The sequence below is a fragment of the Nomia melanderi genome, chromosome 9, assembly GCF_051020985.1.
Source record: "Nomia melanderi isolate GNS246 chromosome 9, iyNomMela1, whole genome shotgun sequence".
Lineage (NCBI taxonomy): Eukaryota > Metazoa > Arthropoda > Insecta > Hymenoptera > Halictidae > Nomia > Nomia melanderi.
Window position 1 is genome coordinate 17,168,543 of NC_135007.1, and position 24,258 is coordinate 17,192,800.

General features: G+C 48.8%; 1 protein-coding gene across 1 annotated transcript in view; it reads right to left on the reverse strand.

Annotated features, from left to right (window-relative positions):
- Positions 1–319: 319 nt before the first annotated feature.
- The window catches only part of toc (toucan), a 39,610-nt gene continuing 15,671 nt past the window's right edge, over positions 320–24,258 (reverse strand). Inside the window, 5 exon segments of the mRNA XM_076370720.1 lie at positions 320–4,090; positions 5,723–5,897; positions 6,507–6,667; positions 14,387–14,479; positions 19,877–20,002. Coding sequence (XP_076226835.1) covers positions 2,895–4,090; positions 5,723–5,897; positions 6,507–6,667; positions 14,387–14,479; positions 19,877–20,002 — 1,751 coding nt within the window. The 3' untranslated portion in view covers positions 320–2,894.

Here is a 24,258-nt window from a genome sequence, read left to right on the forward strand (position 1 = left end):
CTCTCCGGTCATCAATATCTCAAAGAAACATCCGTCGTTCGAACGATCACTCGAGAACAAAGCACTTCGATCGACCGGTAGTCGCAGCATGAAAAAGTTGAACGAAACTGGAGCGCAACTCTTCGGGCGCGGCGCAACACACAAAACGCACGCGACTCGGCGGAGCTCCTCTCGCGAGCGAGTCCGTTACATCACAGCGTACTCTTCCCCCGGCGGAGGAAAGAGTACCAACGAATACACACACACAGACTTACACGAGATGGTTTCCCGTGCTCGTGTGAACGGGGCGCAATAAAATAGTCAAACGTTACGAAAACTCGTTTCACGCGCAAGTCCCGAAATCGTAAAACGCGTCCACGCATCGAACCGCGGGGATGTTCAACAGGCAAGAAGGAGAAGTCGTAAGTCGCGAGTCCCGAACGCGACGGGCCGCAATGAAACCGGTACTGTTCGGTAAGCTGTATACATGTACGTGTATATATTTATGTATCTCAACGACGAATTAGTGTTCTCGAATGGTGTATCGACGTTCCCTTCCCTTCTTCCCTCGGTCCTTCCTTGAAATCCATCCTCCCTTCGTCGGGGATCACCGCTACGACAGACGGTCGCGTTGTTTATGTACAATGTCTGCGATAAAGACTAATTTAATTTATAAACATCGTTGTCGTTTATGTACAGACGTAATAGAAACGCATTATACATTATAAAACGGACATGTGTAAAAGTGTCGCGAATCAAACAAACACGGTGTGTCACAGTCCACGCCGAGAGACCGTCGGGTCCCCCGCGTGATCCGATCGGCGAAGCCGTCCCGGTTGCTCGGACGCGACAGGACCTCTCCCGAAAGCGTCGGCAGCTGCAACGACGCCAGGCCCCGAAGGCCTGCGCGCGTTCGGTCCGGTCCCGAGAGACGCGCGGCCTCGTGAATCACCGCCGGTAGCCCGTGAACATTCCATCGTCGACGGTCGACGAGAAGTACTTCGGTCAAATCTCTACGCGCACTTTTCTCTAGCCTAAAGGTCGCATCGGACCCCCCATTCGGCCTCGATCGGCGGACACAAGGTTCCGGAGCCAAGCTAGCGACTGTTCGCGTCACGACGAACGAACCTTGCCTACCGAGAACGCACGAATCCGCGCTACGACGGTTACACCTAATATTCTACTTGTTGCTAGAATTTCAATCAACGAAGACTTCAACCGAACGACACACAAGTGGCAGAACGAAAAGTACCTTCACGCCGAGCCACGACCGTTGCGGAGCCGAACCCTGGACTCGAGTGACCGCCTCACGAGGGTCGACGCGCCTTAGTACCCTATTTTGACGACACTTTCATCGTGCTACTGGTGACAAAGGACTAACGTGAAAGTCCCCTCGAAATAGATCCCTTCCCTTCTTGCTGGCCGGAACTCCCCTGCCGCGGGAGGCGATTAGAAAACCTGTTGGGAAGTGGCCGAGTCGTGAAACCAAGATACGCAAGAAAGTGTCAGCCCGGTGATCGCAGCAACGGAAGAGTCGTTCGACAATATCACTTGCACACTGTAAAAATCGTCTCTAATCTAATAGCGCTTAGGTAGGACTAAACCTCTCTGTCTTCGACGTTCGTGTCTCGCTCTCGTCGCGCGAACGGCCTGAACCTCGGTGTCCAGTCGGCGGCGAGGACAAGGGCGGTCGGAGCATGCGCTCAAGCTGCCGCGTTTAAGCTCAAGTGAATTCTTCAAGCGACTTTGTTAACGGTATCGTTTATGCTCTCTCGTTCGGATCGCGGAGGACCGGAGGCAGTCTCTGCGATCGTTCCTAGCAGACGACGCTCGTTAATTCAACCTTCACCGACATTCGTCTCGAGGTACCGAGAGCCTCGTATGCAATTCTAATCCGAACGTTATGACCCTGATTCCGCCATCGTTCGCAGCTCTAACAGCCTCCACGCGTTGATGCGTCTGCTCGGTGACGCATCGGTGTACCCAAGTTTCACGATACACGTGTCTCGATGCGAATTAGAAGCCTACAGAACAAGTCGTTTAGAATCGCGTCGATATCATAGGCTGAACTGAAGAGAATCGGAAGTGTAGAGGCTAGCTGAAGTGGCGCAGACGGTGTCCAAGTGTCGGCAACGTGTATCACAATGTACAGAGGCCTAGAAACTGATGCAGGCTTCACGAAACTCGGTGTATCGATGCGTCAGCGACGCGCGAGCCACTCGTCCGCCGAACGACCAACTCCGAACAGTACAGGAAAATGATTCGATGGTACACATTGATGTCTCAAACTTCCCCTTACACGGAGAACCAAACAAATACTATGCAATCCGTTTTACCTGGTGGTTACAGGTGCAGCCTTAAAGTAACCAACAGCGATTGCAATTTCCGCGAGATCAATAGAAGATTCTCACTCTGCGGTAGCAAAGCTAGCAATACGGGAGTTCAAAGAGGAGTTGGTCGGTTTACCCGACTACCGGCTCGCGCGTCGCACCTTGCAGACGCTTCGAAGCTGCCCCGTGCCCGCCGCCAAGCGCACGCGTCCACGGCGCGAGTCGCACTGCCCAAAGCCCACCGACGCGACAGAACATACAAGTTAACAGGTACAGACTGTAATAGAAAAAGTGCGCGTACAACGTTCTCCAAAAGCGTTCGGCACCGGCAAGGAACCAGGACCCGTTGCGCAAAAGGATCCTGCTTGCCCTACACCCGGGAAACAAGCATCATCATCATCTCATCTCATCAACATCATCATTGTCATCATCCTCGATCGTAACGAGCGCAGCGCACGTCATGGCGACCGCACAAGCCCAAGTTCTCCGAGCTAGTCGCGAGGTCAATCGGTGAGAGAGTGTTCGCGATCAAAGAAGCAAATCCCTGGCCGCGAGGAAAGCTGGACATCGGGCCGCGCTAGAACGTTACTTGATCGGCTTGCCCCAGGCGAACTGGATGGGCAGAGGCGGGATGTCGCTGCTGGTGGAGGACTCGTCCTCGCTGCTGGTCGCCGAGGCCTCCTCGGAGATCATCGCCTCGCCGCCGGCCTCCTGAGGCCTCTGGCCGGTGCCGCAGTCGTCGGCAGCCGCGGCGGCCGCCGCCGCAGCCTCCAGCGCGACCGCCACCGCGGAGTTCGACGAGGAGGACGCCGAGGAGGACGACGAGGTCGACGAGGAGGAGGACGACGGGTCGCTCCTGGGTCTTCGTCTGGCGATCGGCGTGGAGTTGCAGGTGGGCGACCAAGCCGCCTCCTCCACCCTCGCGGAGTCGGTCACGGAGATGCTCTTCGACCTGGCGCGCATGTCGACCGACGACCTCCTGGGCGCCAGTCTCAGCGAGCCCTGCCTGGCGACGGACGCCGACTCCGGCCTGCTCATCTTCGGCGGGGTGGCCAGCGAGCCGTCCGCCCCGTTCTTCGAGAACTCGTCGTCGATCTCCAGCGTCCAGGAGACCGAGTCGCCCTTCTCCACCATGAACTTCACCATCGACGAGGACTGGGGACCGTTCTTGTCCGGTGAGAGCGAGTGCTCCACCTGCTCCGGGCCCAACGATCGCGACAGCCTAGGCGTCAGGTTTGCAAGAACGGTCACCACTTCGTTTTTTTGACGCAACCTCCACTGCAGCTCCTCGTTCCTCTGCGCGAGCCGCTTGTTCTGCTTGGAGATCTGGTGGATCGACTCGTGCAGCACCTCGTTGTCGTGCGAGATCTGCCTCTCGAGCGACTCCTTGCACTGCAGCTGCGCCTTCAGGTCCTCGCATCTCGCCTCGAGCGTGTCCACCCGCTGCTGCAGCGCCTCCTTGTCCTCGATCTCTCGCCTGATGTTGTCCAGCTCCGAGCGCAGCGCCGCGTTCTCCTGGCTGCGGATCTCCAGCACCGATCGCAGCGACTCGACCTCCGCCGTCAGCGCGGCTCCTTGGTCGTGCACCACCGATCTCCTCTTCAGCTCCGACTCCCTTCTCGCGTACTCGGCCTCCTGCTCCGATCGCAGCTTCACCATCGCTGCACGGTGCTCCTTCGCCGTCTCGTTCAGCGTGTCCCTTAGCCTCGACTCGAACCTGCGCCTCTCCTCCTGCAGCGCCGCTTCCAGGGTCGCTATCTGCTCGGCGTGGCGTGCTTCAACTGCAACGACAATCGGGAATCAGTACTTTACTCGCGGCGACTCTTTCTGTTTCGACTCTGAATGGAAACTGTCCATCGAGTTGTTGACATTTCATGTCTTTTTAAATAAAATATGTGAATAAAACTCAAGTGCTTTCATTGCGGTAAGCCGAAAAGCGAAGCGTTACTTGCGCTGGAACTGAATTCGATTTGGCAAAGCCTCACGCGATTAATTTTGCTTTTACTTACACTGACACGAAGACTAATCTAGTTTGTTAATCACTCTGCATAGAGTGGTACATTTCGAAGCAAAACACCATAGCGTGGCATTTCCAGCGCAAGTGGTTAAGAAAAGTAACGCGTTTCTCCCGACTCGTCGACGTCGTAACGAGAAAATCAAAATTATCAGTCGTCCCTTCGCACGGACGAGCGTTTTTCTTTTTGACGCTGATTGACGTCACCGGGATAGACCGAGAAAAACGGGAAGAAAAACAGACGGGCCCGCCGAGGGCTCGCGGAGAGGGCGGGGGAAGGATCAAGACCGTCGAACGTGCCAACCTATAATTAACCTCGATGAACGTTACGTGGCCACTAAATCGAGAGAAAAGAGAGAGGGAGAGGGAGAGGCGTTTGTGATGTCCGCAGCGTGTGTGGCCGGCTTTTGAAAATTCCTCGCTCGGGATTCGGCTTGAGTCGGGGCCGGGCCGCGCGTGGGCAACACAGCCGCCTCGCGGATTTTAATTAACAATTGCTCCACTTTAAAGCTCTGCCATCGAGGACCATTACACTCGTTACCGCCAGGGAATATCATTATCATACGCGACACTGTGCCTGGCACAAAGCGGACGCGAGAGTGCCGTGGCCGCCGCTCCAGATGGAAATGGGAACCGAGACGACTCGCGTTAACCCCTTGACACCGCTTCGTCGCGCACCGTGAATACGCAATTTATCGTAATCTGCTTTGACACTTTGCGTACCGTGTACAATCCGACGAGTATATTGTTTTCCATTGAATCGTCGAGACGTCGTGCTCAGACTTTTTCAAATTTTGTCTGAGTTGCAGGTGTTTAGCAATGTTCGGACGGTAGCAGACGCTGGCTGGATGTAATGTAGATTCAAGTGTAACGATCAGTGTCAATCAGAAATATGAAATAATATGAAATATAGGTAGCTTTGTTTTCGAGATTATTTGTGAAAAAGACAATTTCTCTTGATTAACTCTTTGGAGTTAAGTGGGTTAAACACCGCCCCACCCTTTGATTAGCTTTTCATAATTAGAATATATCTAAACCAACCTCGAAAAGTTCCAACAGTCGTACAGTTTAATTCATTCAAAGTTTGTCCCCAGTTAGCAATGCTATAACCGGTAAATGCATAAATAATTGAAAACCAACATTAGTAAGTCGTCGAGACGGTCGCGATTAAGGTTGGCAAACTGCGCGGTGCAGTGAATTCTACAGATTGGGTAGTCTTCTTGAAAGTTATGTGTCTCGAGGAGTTAAGGGTGAGTAGGGGGTGGAGGAGCGATTTTGGCGAGGAACAGGCGGGAATGGTGTGAAGTAACGGTCGGTTAAATTACGTCACGAGGGCTTCCACCGCGACGAGCCAGAAGGTTGAAAAAGAAACACGAATAAAACTCTTGGCAAGACTCACGATCTTCGCGAAGCTGGTCCAAGGCTCTCCGATGATTCTCCCTCTCCGACTCGAGCCTCTCTTCAATGCCGAGGTTTCTAGTTCTCAGCTCCTCGATCTCCGTGCAGGTCGACATCCATTCTTTTTTCATGTTCGCGCAATCTTTTTTTAGCTTCGGGGTAGAAAACGCGTCCAACTGTGCGACAGGCGAGAACACATCGTGCCGGTTAAATAAATTAGGATCGCCGATGGACCGTTAATGATAAGATAAGCGTTGCCGGACCGCGACTTCTGTTTGGTGGAATGTATAACATGGAGCAGAGAAATAGCAACGGTAATCGAAGAAATCATTGGATTCGAAAGTTTCAGTTTTATTCTTTCATCTGGCCTCTAAGTGTTTCGAAACTATTTCTAAATGAAATTTGTCTATGTTGAATATAGAATCATTGAAGTCTATATGGAAGTTTCATCTGCTTTCTCTATAGAAAAAGAGCTTTGCACTCCAAAGGTGCCTCTCGGTCACCACTCGATTGATGCATCAAAATTGTAAAATTTCATATTTAACATTAAGTCTCGAGTAATCTGTCGATACGTGAAATGTGGAAATAAAATAAATAATTATTCCCCTTATTTCGTGAATAGATTCCTCGTTAAGTTAGTTGAAAAAATGTCATCTATATCTCACAGAAATAAATTGAATATTTCTAGTGACAAAGTTTTGGAGTGCAAAGCGTTCGTCGAGTTAAACATCCACCAAACAGATGCGATATTCGTATAATAACCATAATAAAAGTAGCGAGCGTACCTCGTAGGCCAAATACTGGACAGTGACGGAGAGAGCCTGCACGATCTGGTCGGTCCTCTTCGCGCGGTTCGCTTCATAGGGGATGTCGGTTTGCGCGGCCTGGTCCCGCGTCTCCAGGGACGGCCTGCTCACCGGATATCCGTGTTCCTTGGTCTCCCGATCTGCAACTAACGTCACCGAACCCATCAGTATCGAAGTAGTTCCTCAGAACCACGATACGAAGTTCCGAATATCATCTCTCGGTCGAAACGCTTCTCGAAACGATCGTCAGCTTCACGACTCTTTTTAGTCAACGACTCCTCTACCTTTCTATTGCTAATTCCGTTATCTAGAAACCATGAACATACTGTACATCATTGAAACGAAGACCTGAATAATTCTAATATCATCTTGAACGTACTGAGCAGAAGCCAAAGAAATTCCACGGAACGATGCGAAGTTTCGACTATCATCCCTTAGTGGAAACAGTTCTCAAACATCATCATTCCCCGATGTAGGAAGCAATGTTTCGTTAACGTCTCGTTATGTTTTCGTCGCCAATCCCATTGTTCAAGGACACGAACAACGTTCCGCGTGATCATCATCGAAACGATCGAACGCGACGCGACTCGGAGAAGGCCTGAATAAATCCGCTATCGTTGTCTCCGACGTATTTAGCGGATACCGAAGAAAGTCGCGCGGGAAAACTCGTTTCCAGCGAGAAAGAGGAACACGTTGGAAAGTCGGGCTACCTGTTTTACAGGATCTTTTCGCGCAGCGGAGAAAACAGGGCTGGGAAATTCGCGGCGTGGCGAGGGCCCGACTACTACGGTAAAACCCCGGTTGTTATCTGGACTAATTGCGACCGAGATGGTCTGGATAAGCGGCTAGGGAAATAAGTCGCTTAGCTAGAGAACGAATGGAGAGCGGCGCGTCGCTGGTAGACAGTGGTAACCAACGTTTGGATCGTTGAGAGTTTGGATAGTAGAAACTTCGGATGATTCGAAGTTTAGATAGTTGAGATTTTGGATAACTGGGATTTGAGATGATTCAAAGCTTACATAGTTGAGAGTTTAGATAATTAAGGATTTGAGTAATTGGAACTTCAGACGATTCAAAGTTTAGATAGTAGAGAGTTTAGATAATTAAGGACTTGGATAACTGGAACTTTGAATGATTCAAAGCTTAGACAGTACAGAGTTTAGATAATTAAGGATTCGAGTAACTGGAACTTCAGATGATTCAAAGTTGAAACAATAGAGATTTCGCATAATTAAGAGTGGAGACAACAGAAACATCAACTAGCCAAGAGCTCAGGAAATTAATAATTCCAACGACAAAGATCCCAGCTAACGAACAACTCGTACAGAAATTTCAGATAAGCAACAGTCGAGACGACAGAGAAACTCCGGACAATCGAGCGCTGGTACAACAGAGATTTCGGATAATAGAGTTCTCAGATAAGCAACGTTCGGATAACCGAGACTCCGCTGTATTTGGACTAGACTGCGTCACCGGGTTCCGATCCTCCCATTATCGCGTGTGCGTCGCGGTACGTGAAAGCACGCGGTCGCTGAACGCGTCCGGTGTCCGATCCTTTTTGCATACACGCTTTTCGAGCCAGACGCCTGGAAAACGCTCGCCGAGCATCCCCGGATTTTCGAACGGCGATTTTATTTCGGCTCTCGGGGCCAGGGAACGCGTTCAAGACCGTCGGCTCCCCGCTCTTTCTCTCTCTCTCTCTCTATCTCTCTCTCTTTCTCTCTCGGTCAATGAAGAGGGACCACAGTCTGGGTTAAGGTCGTACGCACGACTGCCGCTCCTACTCGTCGTTGTTCAGGAGAAGAGCCCCGTTACGCGTTTTCTTTCGTAGTTTCGACTAGGTAATTACGTGTAACCGCATCGACGAATAGCAATTTACCACTGGAACTACTGTTGGCAGACGACTCGATGTCCAGCGGCTCGACGAAGGGAAACGTGTCCTTCTGTCTTACAGTTTCACGATTTCGATCGGTTACGTGTGAAATGTACTAAATCGGTCATCGAAAATATCAGGAATTAGCAAGTGAAGCGAATATAAGATTGCAGGAACCACTGGAACTACTGTTGGCAGATGTCTTTCTATTTTAGTTTCACGATTTCGATCGGTTACGCGTGACTTTGTAATAAATCGGTCATCGAAAATATTAAGAACTAAGAAGTGAAGCGAATATAAGATTGCAGGAACCACTGGAACTACTGGCAGACGACTCGATGAGCGGCTCGGCGAAGGGAAAGATGTCTTTCTGTTTTACTTTCACGATTTCGATCGGTTACGCGTGACTTTATAATAAATCGGTCATCGAAAATATTAAGAATTAGGAAGTAAAGCGAATATTGCAAGGAAACCGACTGAGCGACGAGTCGAATTCCTCGAGCATTAAGCGATCTAACTACCGAACAGGTCAAAGGACTTATTCCTCGTGTCTTTTTCGAATTATCGGGAAGATACGCTTCGCTGAGAAAACAGACACTAAAGAAGCTGATTATTCAAGAGATAACGGATGCTTTGCCGAGAAAATAGTCACTAAAGTAATTGATGCGTCACTCCGATGCGTTCGGTGGTGGTTCTAGGGGGTCGAGGGATTTAGGGGATGCCTGACGCTGGCCAGCGGAGTTTTCAATATTTACCGACGACCCTTCTGTCCCTACTCGGACGACGATCGAGGCGTTTCAGTTTGTATCTCCTGCACATCATTACAAACGTATCGTCTTGAGGTAACAGATAAAGGACACCGGTGGATCTCGCACTGGTTCGCGCACTTCCGATCAGACAGCGGATGTTTATGCAGATTGCTAGGATGCGACGCGCGAACGAACAGGAATACACTGCTATGGTAGCTTCTACAGCGATGATCTTTAAAACTGATACTAGAAGATTCTCGTCGAACTCCAAGTATCTGACTCGAGCGATTAAGTAACGTAACAGCGGTACAGATCGTTAATTACTTCCCATATCTCTGCTGCGAAAGAACAATGTCACACTCTCGATGCTCGAACAGTGAACGTATCAAAACCGATTTCCCTCGGCTCGACTAGAATCAGCATCTGAAATCCTTCGTTTCTCTACTTTACATTCTATACCCATGTCCGTCGCGAACGCATAAAACCCGCTGTCCACCGATCACGCCGAAGGCACTGGCACGTTCTCGCGCACGTTTCCCGCAGCACTTCAGGAGGACTGGGACGTAATTTCCCGGTCGTTTCGGTGGAAAAGACGCGGAGCTTCCGTTAGGATAGACTTGTCCGAGCGTTCGCTCGGCCCGGCGACGTTCGTCGAAGATCCAGCGAAGATAGAGAGGGTCGGGATCTAATCGGGTACGTCATTTGTAACGATTTGCTGGCCAAGTCCGCACTTCGACTGAATTAGCACGAGCCACAGGCTGCCTCGCGCGGCGATACCCACTGCCGACCGACCCCTCTACCTCCGTCTCTTCGGCGACCACTCCTACCACCACCTTGGGACGAGGTGCAACCTCGGAGGCGGTGGAACAACACGAAGAGACGACCGACACGCGGAAATATCGTGCTGTAACACTGGACACGCTAAGAAAACGCGCGACGGGAAGCTGACTGGCGATCATAGTTTCTGATATACGAATACCCTTTCGGTTTTTCGTGGAGTAATTTGGACAACTGCGATCGGATTCAACCCTTTATCTCGTTAATTGGGAGATTCGTGTTAATGGTATCGGTGTTTGTTGTTACTGTGAAAGGCAAAGGGTTAATAGCTATTAACAGAGATTAGTAATAATTGAAGACATGGGTTTTTATAATTGATCCGAGTCGGAAATGTAATCTGAACTGACGCTGGAAGTATCGGACATCGGAATCACCTGTTCTCAGTTCTAAATTAGCGAAATTGATACTAATGAAATTTTCGTGGAAGTACCTATTATATCTAGGTAATCTAGAGTTATCAAACAGACGAATTTCGTGTAACAACATATTATCTTTAAAAGTACACAAGCTAAACCGATCGAAGTTTCAATAGACACAACGTCGAAGTTTATAGAAAAATTAGACAATCCAATTGAATTATTAGTGGATCCAGTGTTAACGAAGCCATCGAGGCACCGATGGCTTCACGAAAACGAGAAGGTAGAGAGCAATTTCGTTTCGCTGGAAGATTAACCGACAAACACCACTTAATAGCCGAGCGTTGTTTTATCGTTCGACGCCACGGGTTTATGGGCTCGTAAAGATCTAGTCTTGACTTTGGTCAAGAGGGAAACGATACAGCGCACAGTGCGGCCAGGCGGCCGTTTTCTGGGCAGAACTCGATAACTTAAACAGTATGAGTGACACAAAAGAAATGCCTCAAACAAAAATTCTAAGGTATGAAACCAAACAAATGGTGGTTATACTCTGTTTACATTATGGGGATATTACATCTCCATGAAAATGGATACGTTGCCTTTTGACGCAAACGCTAACAACAGAAGCGGAATTGAAACAAAACTTATTTTTCAAATGAAAACCATTTTGCATAGCAGCTACTACTTAGAAACACATTGGTAACCTTCAATTTTCGTTTTGCGAGTGAAATTTTCGGTTTTAACCCCTTGGCCTATGATTTCTCTCTCGACTCTGATCGATACGGCTACTTTGTCATTAATAATTTATTGGAAAAAGAAAAAAATTCCAAGTGTACGTTGCCTATATTTCCTTTTAAGTATAATAGTTGATCCCAGAGTAATAATGTTTACCGAATAATATATGTATTTGTTGAATCAGATCGAAAATGTTCACGAGTCTCGCTCGTTGTTGTAGGGCAAGGGGTTAACAGAAGCGTGGAAATGGAAGATGGAAACCGCGAGCAACGCCGCTCGCTCCGCGATGAATTATTTCAAGGAGCCGTGCTCCGAATATATTCGCTTTTCCATTTCGAATTGCTCGGCCGTACATGGCTCGGCCGTGCCCGTAATCGTGAGAGACAATACGTGTCCGACGGTGCACGCGCGCGCCGTCCGATTCGAGGATGATGATCCGATAGCCGATCAACGATAACGCCCTTCCGCCAGGACCTCGGCCGCGACGATTGACGATTCCGCTCGCGGATATTGCGGTTTCGTCACGCCGCCGCGCGCCGAATTTAATTGGGCGAACGCCTGCTAATTAATCGCGTCTAAATATTTAACGTTAGAACTATTGAACCATCGAACTGTTGAGCCAACCGATTGCTATCGATTTTCATAAGGAATAAGAGAATGAAAGAATGGAACTATAAAAGTCGTTGGAATTTTTAACGACCCATATATTCGTCTGCCAGTTCGTCTAAGTGCTTGGAATATTTGAGCAATGTCTCTTTAATAATTGTCAATAATTAATACGAGTTGCATTGGTTCGCCTAGTAAATTTGAGGTGAATCGAAACGGAAGCAACGTGTGTTTCTTTAACACTTTGGGTGACACCGTGATTCGCATAAACTTAGACATTACTTTTCTCGGTGATGAAACGAACAAACTGAATTCTTAGATGCGAGATACTAGAAAGATAGAGCAATCGTCATGAAGAATATTGACTTCCTAGTTTCAGCGTTGTTAAGAAAATCGCTTCGATTGCGTAGGAGTTTCGATGAGCGTACACTTGGCAGTCGAAGTGTTAATAATTAAATCTTATCTTAACGGCGAAATAAGAATCTTGAAATAGGTCCGAGCCGTCCGGTAGTTCCGCCGTTAAATATAGTTTCCATAAAAATGGCTGGCGCCGCGTAGATTATCTAACGGAGTTATCGGACTAACCGTAAATACGTTCCCGAAATCGCTGGTATAATTTACCCGCGCGCACAAGACTCGCGAGGCTCGCGAGGATGCGTTCGGGAGATCTCGAAACGGTTTTCCCCGGACCGCTCAAGCGACCGGTGTAATTCGCAGACAGTCGGGTTCATGAATGATTAATAGGACACTAAATTAAAACGAAAGGAAGTAGAAGACCGTGAAGTGAGGCCTCGTAGAAACTCCACCCGGGATAGTGCGACGTGCTTTCTAGGACGCGGCCGGTCATTGATAATGATCTTCGCTTCGGTAATTTGTTCCAGATAAACACTCGCGTACGAGCCGCGAGCTTCCGCCGCTCGCGGACCGCTCTCTCGCCGACTTCGCTTTTCGTTTCGCACGGACACGTCCTTTTCCAGCTAAATACCTTCCTCGCTCGCGGTTACATTAACGCTGTCATTACGCCGATTTTCCGTGCAACTTTCCAATGGAAACACGTTCAACAATTATCGGGCGCGATGGGAAACGCGAACAATGAATTTTCCGGCCCGGAGACGCTTCGCCTTACTCGGCTTCCACGAATCTGTCGAGTGGCGGAAAAAAGAAAATTTAATGAACGCGATGATACGGTAGGCACTCTTTCTAATGAGCTTATATATCCCAAGGATTGAAATTTCTATAGTATTCGAAATCGTGCGCTTAACCCTTTGCACTCGACAGTTTTTCACTAGAAATCCAACGTTTTTGAAACTAACTCGTCGAGAAATCACGCATAAGCTGAGAAACGAGGATATTTTATCTCAATATTTCATATACCGATGCCTTCGCTGAACTTAATATTAAATATCGAACTTTGACTTCGCTGTTTCTAATTAACCAGTTAACTGTGGAACTTAGTCTGAAAAATCTCTCCTTGCGAGCGCAATAAGATCGAATAATAAAGTATATACTTTAACGAAAAACTACAGCTTAATGAGAAACAATTATATGTTCATCTGACAAAACAACGAGTTGATCCTTGGAAAAGTTAACATCATTTTGTGTTTTAAGATGACGTGTATACTCGTCGAACACAGTTAACTGGTTAAACACTGAAAGTCACCTATAGAGTGCAAAGGGTTAATCCGCGAATGTTCTATTGTCGAGACGAATAACGACAAGAGCCTCGAAGTGGAGGCAACAGAAGAACCCTCTCAGGAATCTCGCGAATGGAACGACGAATTACCGAAAACCTGTTCGTCCAGTGATTACTTTCGCTAAGTCGGCGCCCATATCTCTCCTAGATAGCCGGCAGTTCGCCGAAGACTAGGTTTTTTTCAGGAACCCGAGAAGATCGATCCCCGGAGCACGCGGCACGCACCGTGCTAGGAGGGCCAGTGAAAGCTGCTACTTTCTTCGAAAGGACAAGCCAGTCGTCGCAGGGACACGCACGTGTGCGGCTCGCGCGCGAAACGGTGAAACGGCTCCCCGCGCGCGTACACGCACCGCGAAATGACCGTGGGACTTTTTTAGAAACCAGCCAGCCGACAGCCGACAGCCGGCTGCCTGGCTGGCTGGCTGGCTGGCTGGCTGGCTGGCTGTGATGTCGGTCGATGAATTAGAAAGCTCGTTTCCTCCGGCCATTATCTTCGCGGATGCAGACACAATGCTGACTCGCCGAAGACGCGAGGAGCTAGCCGGGGGTTGAAGACGCTCGTGACATCGATTTTCGTTCTTCGGATGCTCGCGGAGAACCGAAATCGAGTAATTAATGACTCCCAGCGGACCGGAAGTGTATCGAGTTTACTTACCGCGAAAAGATACCGTAACATGGAAAACAAGCGGAAAGAAATTCGCGGAAGCGACCTAGCGCGGTACTCGAGTCGATTGTAAATACGATAACGTGTCGAAGATGATTAAATGATCTTTGCTGTGTATGTTTGTTTACTGTTTCAGCGATTCACGAATTCGAGAAGCAACCTGTTGATTCAAACATCTTCGTTACACGCGAAGCTGCAAAAATTCGCACCGTTTCGAATGTTTCGAAAGAGAGAGAGAAAATGAAGAGAGAAATGTGGCGAGGGTTGGTTTACGAGCCATAGAGAAGTAACAGTTCGCTTGTCGCGGGTTTCCAGCTTGTAAACGCGCGGAAATATCGATGTATACCTTTCGACGATGTCGTTGAACCGTGCTTCGCTGCCGGGACGGTGCTCGTTAATCTCCTGGTTGCCGGCTTTCGCGTCGCTGACGGACTCTTCTCTGAAAAAAATAAAGGGAACAGTTTATTCGGTGTGTCGCGTCGTCGGCGAGAAGGGGGAAGCGCACGGCTCGCGGGTGTTGGCTGGTAAGCCGCGTGTATCAATGCTACCGCAATTAACGCTGCGACTACCGAGTTGTATTTTCTTGTAGGAATGGCAACAGAGCGCTCGTAGTTTCGAATATTGGTGTCTTGTATCTTCGAATATTGGATTTTTGTATTATTGAATTATTAAAGTCTTGTGTGTGAAAATATGAGAGTTGTTAGTCAATTAGCTGACTCGACATAGAGTGATATACTCTATATATTATATATTTTATATACTTGACTATACTTCTCCAATAGTCGTTCAAAAAGAAGTTCCAAATTAGGCCACACTAAAACTAATATTTCCAGTGTTAAAGCGAAACGTTCGTTATTCGCGCGTTTCCTCGTTGCTGATATACTGGGTGGCGAGATATCTCCATTCGACGGTTCGTCCTCCTCTGGGAAGATATCTCGTGCGTTAATCGAGGTATTACTGTACTACTGTATCGGCTGTGGGACCAGCAGCGGCCGAGTACCGTTTCGCGCGAACCGTTTTGCTGGCCGCACGAGATAATGCGAACTAGCCCCGGAACCTTTTATGTGAGAACCTCGAGCGCGACAAGTAACGTTTCCTCCGGGAATAATAACGAGGCGATTTAACGGTGGAAACCGGTAGCCGGGGAAAAAGGAACGCGAAAAAATGGCGAACCGGGAACACGGAGGCCACGCCGCCGATTAACGAACTCCTTTCGCAGCGTTTCGAATATCCGACGAACAAGCTTTTTAACGATTCATCGAGCTGACCCTCTGTTCTGTGATTTAATCGTTACCTCGTTGGAATCAACTTGTCGTTGCGTGTCAAAGGAAACAGACAAAATTACGTTTTAAAAAAATTAAGGACTGAGTCGCTCAGAAACCGACGTAGTTAAGTTCGGAAAAGAAAAATTGAGAATATTAATGTTTTGGCTTCTGAAATGATTATAGAATATATTCGGAAACTGTAAAAAGAAGAGCTTTCTGACTTGGAAACAACGAAGGCACGAGTGAATCGTTTGATAACTAAAAATATCGAAGAATCGACTTAACCGCATTGGTTTCCGAGCGACTCGATTGACAGTCAGGAAATAATGGTTACTTCGAACCAGTATCACGCAACCAACGCAATACTCTATCGGAGTTACGATAATCGTGATTCATAAGACCGATGCCTATACCAATTCACTGTTAACATATTAACGAGCTAGGACCTCTAATGACTGTACCGAGCTTCTATTTTTAACCACCGCTAATTTGAAGAATCTATCGTGGCGTTCGTAATTTAATGCCACTGCCAACTACCATTTTAGAGCACACGGGACACTCTAATCCGATCCACGAAAGTATATCGTGAAAAAATCGAGTCTGTTTACTCTCTTAGCACTGGTGACAGCCAACTAAATTAAATTACAATTCGCTCGAGCGAATGCGCCTGATACAGTCAAACGGAGGACTAAAATGGAACAGAATTTATTGGTATCGTCTTGGGTTTCAAGACGAGTATACTCGTCGAACACTGTCAATCGATTGAACGATGGTTATTTAGAAACTTCTCCGTTCTACGAATGAAGCAACTCCAAGCAATTCAATGCCCGATTCTTTTCGTTTTCTAGATTTCACTCCGTAAAGTCCTCGGAGCATAAATTATCCAACTGAAATGTCCCCCATAAAGATTACCATCGGAACGATCCACTTTGCGCGCCAACAATTCTTTGTTCCACCCCTGCGGTCGGAATCGCTCGCCAAAGACGGCGTACCTGGCGGTCTCGCAAAGGGTATCGGTTACAAGATGCTCGCGCAGGTTGCCAGGTTTCAGGTGAAAGGTATAATATCACAGGTATAAGTTACTCGACGAAAGACGCGCGAAAATGACTGCAATTCACCGGGGACAAAAGGAGAAGGAATTACGGCGCTGCGCCCGAACTTTCGCCCGTCGGGCTCCTCTCTTCGGCAAACGGGGAAGGGAAACGAACGAATGAAATAAATACCAAAGTATCCGGGGTAACACGAAGACACCATCGCCGTGCCTCCGATATTCCAGTCACGCGAGCCCTGCGCTTGCTGGATCAGAACCGGTGGTCCGTTTATCCTGATCATCGGGCACGGTCGCGAGGAAACCGCTTTCGGAAGTCCTGTTAACGATGCCGATCACGGAACGCGTTGTCTCGCTCCGCGGAATACTCGAGGAACCTTGCACTTTGCTCGCGAGCTGGAATCGGGTTCGAGGAAACTTCTGGCGCTCGTTGGAAAAGCGGAGGAACGGTTCGAGCGAACTTTTGCTTGATGGTGCAGAGGAAGAAATTTGAAACTTCGGGAAAACGCGTGAATCGCTGAGGTAAGGCGAAAGGAACTTGAAGAAAGCTTCGTTTCTAAGGGACTAGAAGGAATCTCTTGCTTCCACGGATGTTGCACTCGAAGAGCGACACTGCGAAGGCACGTCAACGTTGCTCGGAGACCGGAGAAACCGAATGTCAGGCGGAGTTGTTTCCTCTGCGAAGGTTGTCGAAGGACTGAAGGAAGAAAGATGCCAGGCCCAGCTCGTCAGGGTCCGTGGGCAGATTTAAATCGCCGAATGGCTGCGGTAAGGGATGAATACCGTTACGATTCTGACCTGAGCTGGCCGGGACGAAGTTTATTGTCGCCTGCGCCAGGGTGTCGCGCACGTGAATTCGAAATTCGTCGCGACGCACCGTGCCTACGGGGTCGTAAATCGAGGAGGTTCCGTCGGCGTCCGATTCCGAGGGATGAGTCACTCATCTACCTTGTAAATTTCGTTAAATTGCCACCCCCGAGGAGTCTCGCTGGTTAATTAGGAGGGGAGGGTTCCAGGGGATGACGCCTACTATGGGAATCGCGTGGTTGTTTGCTTTAGACGTAAGATGCATAGGATTTTATTACCTCGGGTGGTTGTCGAAGGATGTTTCCGGGGATGAATGTAATAAATTGAATGTTTGGTTGAAAAGTGGTTCCGGGGAGTTTAGAATTTTTATCCTCTGGTAGTAAAATCGGACGTTTCAATTGGATGTAAGAGATACGAATTGAAAGGACAGATTATTTCGAGCTTACGGGGAAGAACAATGAAATAATTGTCGGGGGACTGACATAAATCGCGATGAATATTTCAGAGAAAGGAGTTCCCATAATCTAAACGCCTTTAAATGCCATTTGCTTTACCTAACGGACGAGGCATGATATAATCTCATCCTAATGAATATTTAATATCCATTGATCCCGATAACGCACGAGCGAGCCGCGACTGCTCTAGAAAGCCAGCCAGGATCGACAGTTTCGTATAACTGCGTACACGAGCCGAGCCGATTAGGCGCACTTCCAAGACGAACTCCGACAATGTCGCCTTTTATCGAGGAAGGAGGAAGAAGAAAAGGCTGCGACGTGTTTTGACCGCCTCGTACCTCTATTGATGCCAACGGATTAACGCGTCCGCGACTATTAAACCCCTCTTTGTCCCTAGCTTATTATATTATTGCAATCATTGTACCCTGTTCAGCTCAATTCCACCGACAGATTATCTTCAACGCTAGGACTACCGAGAGGTCAAAACGACCGACCTGTATCCTCTTATACAAATTACAAAACTACATTAACTAACATTCATTTGAATATACACACAACTTGAATAATTTCTAAGTAAACAATTCTTACTCCAACCATTGCAAAAGAAGAAACCCTAAATGAGTGAATTTCACTCTAGTATCTAGTAGATCCAGTGTCAACAATTATCAACTAATTTTATCCTGGTACACTTGTATAAAGATACATATATTGATAAAACAAATCATCGATATTTCCAAACAACTTCAATATATAAATTCTTTGAAGATTCCACTAAGAAGAAAGTATTTCCTTCGACCGTTTGAGAACTGCTTATGGAACATAATGGGTTGCATAGTAAAGTACAATCTACAGGTGGATCAAGGCGGCGCGAACAGGCTGAAGACGAATCAAACGATTACAGGAAGACGTTGAACGGTTTCCCGGTGGAAAGCAGAAAACGATAAGACGCAATAACATCGACTCGCCTAAAGCGACGGTGGCCGGTTGCCAACAATACTTTTCAATGCTACGCTTCCTACTGAAAATAGATCCCTCCTGGTGGTGCGCTATCGACGCGCCGATAAACTATTGAATGCACGACGGCTTCGCACGACGCGCGGACAGTTGCATAGGGGCAGGCGTCCGCACGGAAAACTATATTCTCTATTACGTTATGGAGTCCGCAGCGGCGAGTATCCAACCGGAAGCACGCAGCGGTGCCCTCGACCTTTCGTTTCCTCCGTTCAATCGGTGAACAGGCATTCTAACCCTTTGCACTCGAGTGGTGATTGTCGGTCGGCGTTTCACTCGATACAATACAATTATTAGTTTAATTTTATATTATAATATAGTTACAATTGAATATTTAAAAATCTGATACAGTAGAATTATTAGTTTCATTTTATGATATAATTACAATTAAATTATATTATGATATATAATAATTATAAAGTGTAACGTATCATATTTCATCAGAAATCGTTGAATATTTTTAGCGAAAAACTCTCGAGTGCAAAGAGCTAATATTTTTCATTGCCACTACAAAAATACACGAGGAAGTTAGCGACTCCGGCCAGTGAAATAGAGGCTCGATAAATTTTCTATGAAAGCTAGTAAACATTCTCGAGAAAATATTTATCGTTCTGTACATTGTCTGTAATCCTAAAAATACCGTGTAATCCGTCTACCACCGACGCTCTTCTTGGAACATAATATTTTCATTGATGCAAATTCTTTAGAAATAATTCCGAACCTGCTGCTAACGACCTGCACCTGTTACACCCAATTAGCATTCCCTTTAATCCTTCTAATCTCTCTTAAGAGTACACGGAACTAATTCCTAAATCCCAATTACGGTCACAGTGCTCCGAAGGTCCTTGAATAATATCTTTCAACCTGCCGCAGAGATTTAATATTGCGTAACCGGCAACCTGGAGGAATTGTTCTTAATGCAACAACTTCGCGGAACAATAGATTACTTCCAGGAGAATTCCCTTGGTAATTACAGTTAAATAATCTAAAAGTCCCTCCTTCAATCGATAGAAAATTCGTTGGAAAGGAGCCGCCATTCGATTCGCAGCGTATCTCCATCGACGAGGGGGATGACAAAGCGTTACGCCAATGAATGAAACGTAATAATATGCCAGCGTTGTTCCAGCCGCATTATCCCGTCCGTAACGTTTTCAACGCCGGGACACGCGCGTCGAACGTGCGACCTCCGTGCGAGCTCGTCGCATATAATTTAGGCCGCGCGTATCGCGGTTGCTCCCTCGACAACTCACCGAGACTGATCGTCGAAATTTCTACGCAGCTCTTCTTGTTGTCGAAACTATTGACGCGGCTCTGCTGGCTGTTGCGGCCGTTCGCCACCAGCCTCCTGGGCGGGTTCGCCGACGTCGGTGATCGCTCTGCGAAAAATGAGAAAGAAACGTCGGATTAGAACAGCATCGCAATAAAGAGCGACGTCATGTCGTGTTGTTTCGAAGTTAAAAATGACTGCTATCGGCTCGCAGACTGTGACTGAGTTTATTTTCAGACGGAGAAAGACTATAATTCTTTATAAAGATTAGAAGATATTACAGAATTTGAAACTTGGAACTTGTAATTTGAAATCTGAACAATTAGTCATTCATTTAGAATTTTGTTGTGAAAATTAGAAGGTGCAGAGAACCGAAGCGCATTATGGTTAACACTACTGTCATTTTCAACGATTCCAAAGTACACGTCTGAGAACGTATCAATGTCCGAATCGTCTGATTCCAGCGTCACTGCGACACAAGGAAATTACGCCGCGTCTGTTTTCCGAGCTGGAGGTGAAAGAAGGCTAAAGAAGAAGCGTGTTTTCCCATGGTTTTCCCTTTTGCGACTATTTATACGAACGGCGAAAACAACGATCTCTTTCTCCGTCCGGTCGACGTGGTTGTGCAGGATGGTTCGTCGACCGTGGAATTTCGTTTCTTCGCCATCGGTCGCGGTTTACTTTAATAACGTTTCGCGCATCATCGGTATTCTCGCCGAGAGACGGGAGGAACGGAAGAGAGGAGGAGAGGAGAGTCTACACGGCAGCGTGTCGGCGGCTAAGTTTGAACGCGGCCGATTATGCCAACGAGGAAAAGAAAACGTTTATTATGTATGGACGCCGGGCAGCGTGAGCCGCACGCGAGGAACGCGCGTGTAACGGCCGTGCACCCGTGTTGCATAAACTCTCTGCAGGCCGGAGGAAAAAAGCAGCCTACACTCTATCGGGTTTTCGTTGGCACGCTCGCAACAAGAGGATTTCGAATGTGTTTTATCTTTGAATCTGCAACACGGAGAATCGTCGACAAGCTTCATTGATGATTTCATTATTGAAATGATTTCTAATGACGGAATAATAAATGAATGAAAGGATTCAACTGTTCTAAACGAATACGACTTCATCGAACCGATGTACCTAGATACTTTACTATGATAAAAAGACAAACAAGAAAGGCCTCTGAAACGCAAGGTCAACCGACGAGTTAACTCGTCTTCCCCAGCTACCTAGCCAAGTGTAGCCTTGCTAGGGGTCGCCAAAATGTTTTAGTAATACTTCACAGCGAATTGAGAGTTAATTGAATGACCAACTAGATAACGGTGCATCTTGGTATCGAACGACCGATCGAAGGCCAATTCAAAGTCATTACAATTTTCGCCATTAAACGTAACACCTGTGTCTATACCAAACAACAGAAGAATAAAATACATCTGACTTTTCTCTACGCGCCTATCACGTATTTATGAATATGTTTCATCGAAAGCGTCGAGTCGCCGTGTAGTTCGGGTGAACAGTTGCTCCCATTGATCGTAGCCACGAAAGAAACAAGCGAGGTATGAAACGCTCAAGACTGCAGAGCGGCAGTCGACGTGTTAACGCAGGCTAATTGAGCCAGGTTTTACGAGACGGCCGTCGCGTCCGCGCACGGTCTAACGAGTCTCGGAGAGCCGCTCGCTCGCCGAAGGATGGGCCCCCGGTCAACAATGATCGATGTTCACCGTGAAAGAGAAATCCCTGGGCGACGAGGTGCGCGCAAAGTAGGGTACCTTTGATCCTACCCCGTAACGTTTTAGACTCGGTCAAGAGAAACCGTTCGACCCATCTACCTTTTCGAATGCCTATGCAACCGCCGAGAGCCAGTCGGCTCGCTCGATCGCTGGCACTCGCGTCGCCGGCAACTTTCTAGCGTTAAATGAACCACGAAGAAAAAGGCAGGTGGCGGATAGCAGCTACCTCTTCGTTTTTTCCCCTGTCCGCCTCCCCGTTTACCTCTCCTCTCCCTCTCTCTCTCTCTCTCCGGCTTTGTGGGACGAGATTAAAGGATTAACCGGGGACAGCCTGGTAGCCTGCGATTCCTGGTCTATGGTTTCGATGGAGGATCATCGACGGTCCGACGCGGGGAAGAAAAGGATTCGATAAGCAGTCGAGACCTTGAAGGAATTCCGGCGAAGGCACTCAGCTACCAGAGCCAGAGAACGCGTCTGTGCTTTCGAATGTTTCCGTTCGATTTCGTTCGAGTGGAGCCTGAAATTGTTCGAACGTCTTCCTGCAAGACAGAGGTGTTTCCGTAGAAATGGGAGAAAGGCGAGCCTCGATCCGAATACTTTCCCTAGGATCGCTTTCCTAACGAAGTCCTTTTTCCTCTCACGGCTGGGAGTATTCTGAAAGCAAGCTCGCGAACGCAGAGGATCGCGCAGACCCCGCGGTGTGTAGACTGTACCTCGCTTGAAGCTGCCCAGCCGCATTTTCGTCGAGTCTCTGACGAAATCCGTCCGGAGAGCCGGCCTACCCTTCGATCCCTGCTGCCCCATTTTTCGAGTAACTCGCTTTCACCGTCTCTCCGCCGCCGGTCCGTCGTTAAAACACAGTCTCCGTGACTTCTCGGCCATGAGGAACCCCTGTCGGCGTCTTCTGTCTTCACCCCATGCTGCCCATTAGAATTCTCTTCAGCCACATCCTGTGCACGAGCACGGTGAACCGCGGCTACCAAACATCCTCCGCGGCCTCCTCTTCCATCGAGTCACACGAAAATCCGCTGTCTTTCTATTCCTCCGGCTTCCTCGGGATCGCTGGGATCACTTTCCACCGACTACGCGTCGAACAATCACGAGAAATCCCCTTGTTCCTCCCGCGGGGACTATCCAACGATCACTCTCTCCGGATCACGGAGTATCGATTATACCTTGAAGAGTCATGAGAGATTCCCACGGCTGTGCCTTCTACGGGGGCCACTCGACGCGAGGATCCTTTCCTAATTACAATGCAGAAGCGATCTCGGGAATCTTTTCGTTACCGGTTTCTTCGGTAACCGTCCAGCATCCGTATCGCTCTCTCGCGACTAGAATGCGGGGAACGACAATGGTACCATGAACGACCGCTGGAAATTCTCTAGTTCCTACGCTCGGCAAGCTCCGTTCGACACTCGTAGCACTCTGTACCGATTGCAGCGCGAGAAACGCGTACGCTAGCGGATAAACTTAAAATGTCCTTCGTCCCAGCGTCCCTGAGGGACAATGGTGCAGCCGTGTCACTCTCTCCCGGGCCGAATTCGACGAGCATCAACGCAGCCACGGACAATCTCGAGAAACTGCGGCGTTCCAGCGACGAGACGCGAAGGAAGGACACACGGCACCGTGAAAACCGGCGATCGACGGTGACTGGATCGCCGGTCCGGTTCTCCGGCGACCCGATTCCGAACGAACACAACACCGCGGCGGCGGCGGCGGCGGCTGCGGCGGCGACGGCTGCGGCGCGTTCTCCGCGTCTCTTTCACCGGCGGTCGGTCCAGCTACGCGCGTCCTCAGCGTGCCCATGTGGGCTCAACATCTGATTCCGTCCGCTGGTGTTGCGTAAGTGGCGGAGGGCCGGGTGCGCGCGTGTGTACACCGGTGGTCGTCGGCCTTGGGAGCGACGACGCACGTGGTCGCCGGGTGCACCTGTCTAAAACGGGTGGGGACGGCCAGCCGAGCGGCGGCGCGCCGCGTTCTCGAAGGACGTGCACGGGACAGAGACGACGACGTGCACGGCCGGTCCGTTCGGAAGAAAGGCAATGCCGGAAATAAACCGCCGGTGCCGTTGACCCGTGCGGAACCTCGGCGAACAAGCTGAAGAGTACGCTGAAGAGTCCGCCGATGACGAAGATTACGCCGGAGAAAGAGTGGACGGAGGCTTCGTCGAAGATTTAGACGAGAACTCTGACGGAGACTCTGTTGGAACTGAAGCTGACGATGAACACTTTGAGGGCTCAGCCGACGGCTTCGCCGAAGGCACTGTACCTCGGTCCGTCCGGCAACCAGACGGTCCTGTCGGCGCACGCTCCCAGGATCCGCGTTCTCCGTGCACCACGAGGTCGACAGGCAGCTACGGTAACGGTACCTCGCAGGAACTTTCATTGGAGGCCGGGAGAGAGGCAGGTGATACGTTCTCGCAGTGCCGCAGTACAGATTCCTCCGAACGCAGGGAGCAACGCGCTGGCATGCCGCCGCGAGCAATTTCGAATCCTCGTTCGAGCACACAGCTGACACCGAATCGTATATTCCCTTCCCTTGTCCGCGGTGGCTGGTACCGGGGACGGAAACAGTCCCGATGGAAGACGCGTAATCAGGTCACGAGCGAGAGCGCGCATCCGCGCGGACGCAGAGTCGCCCA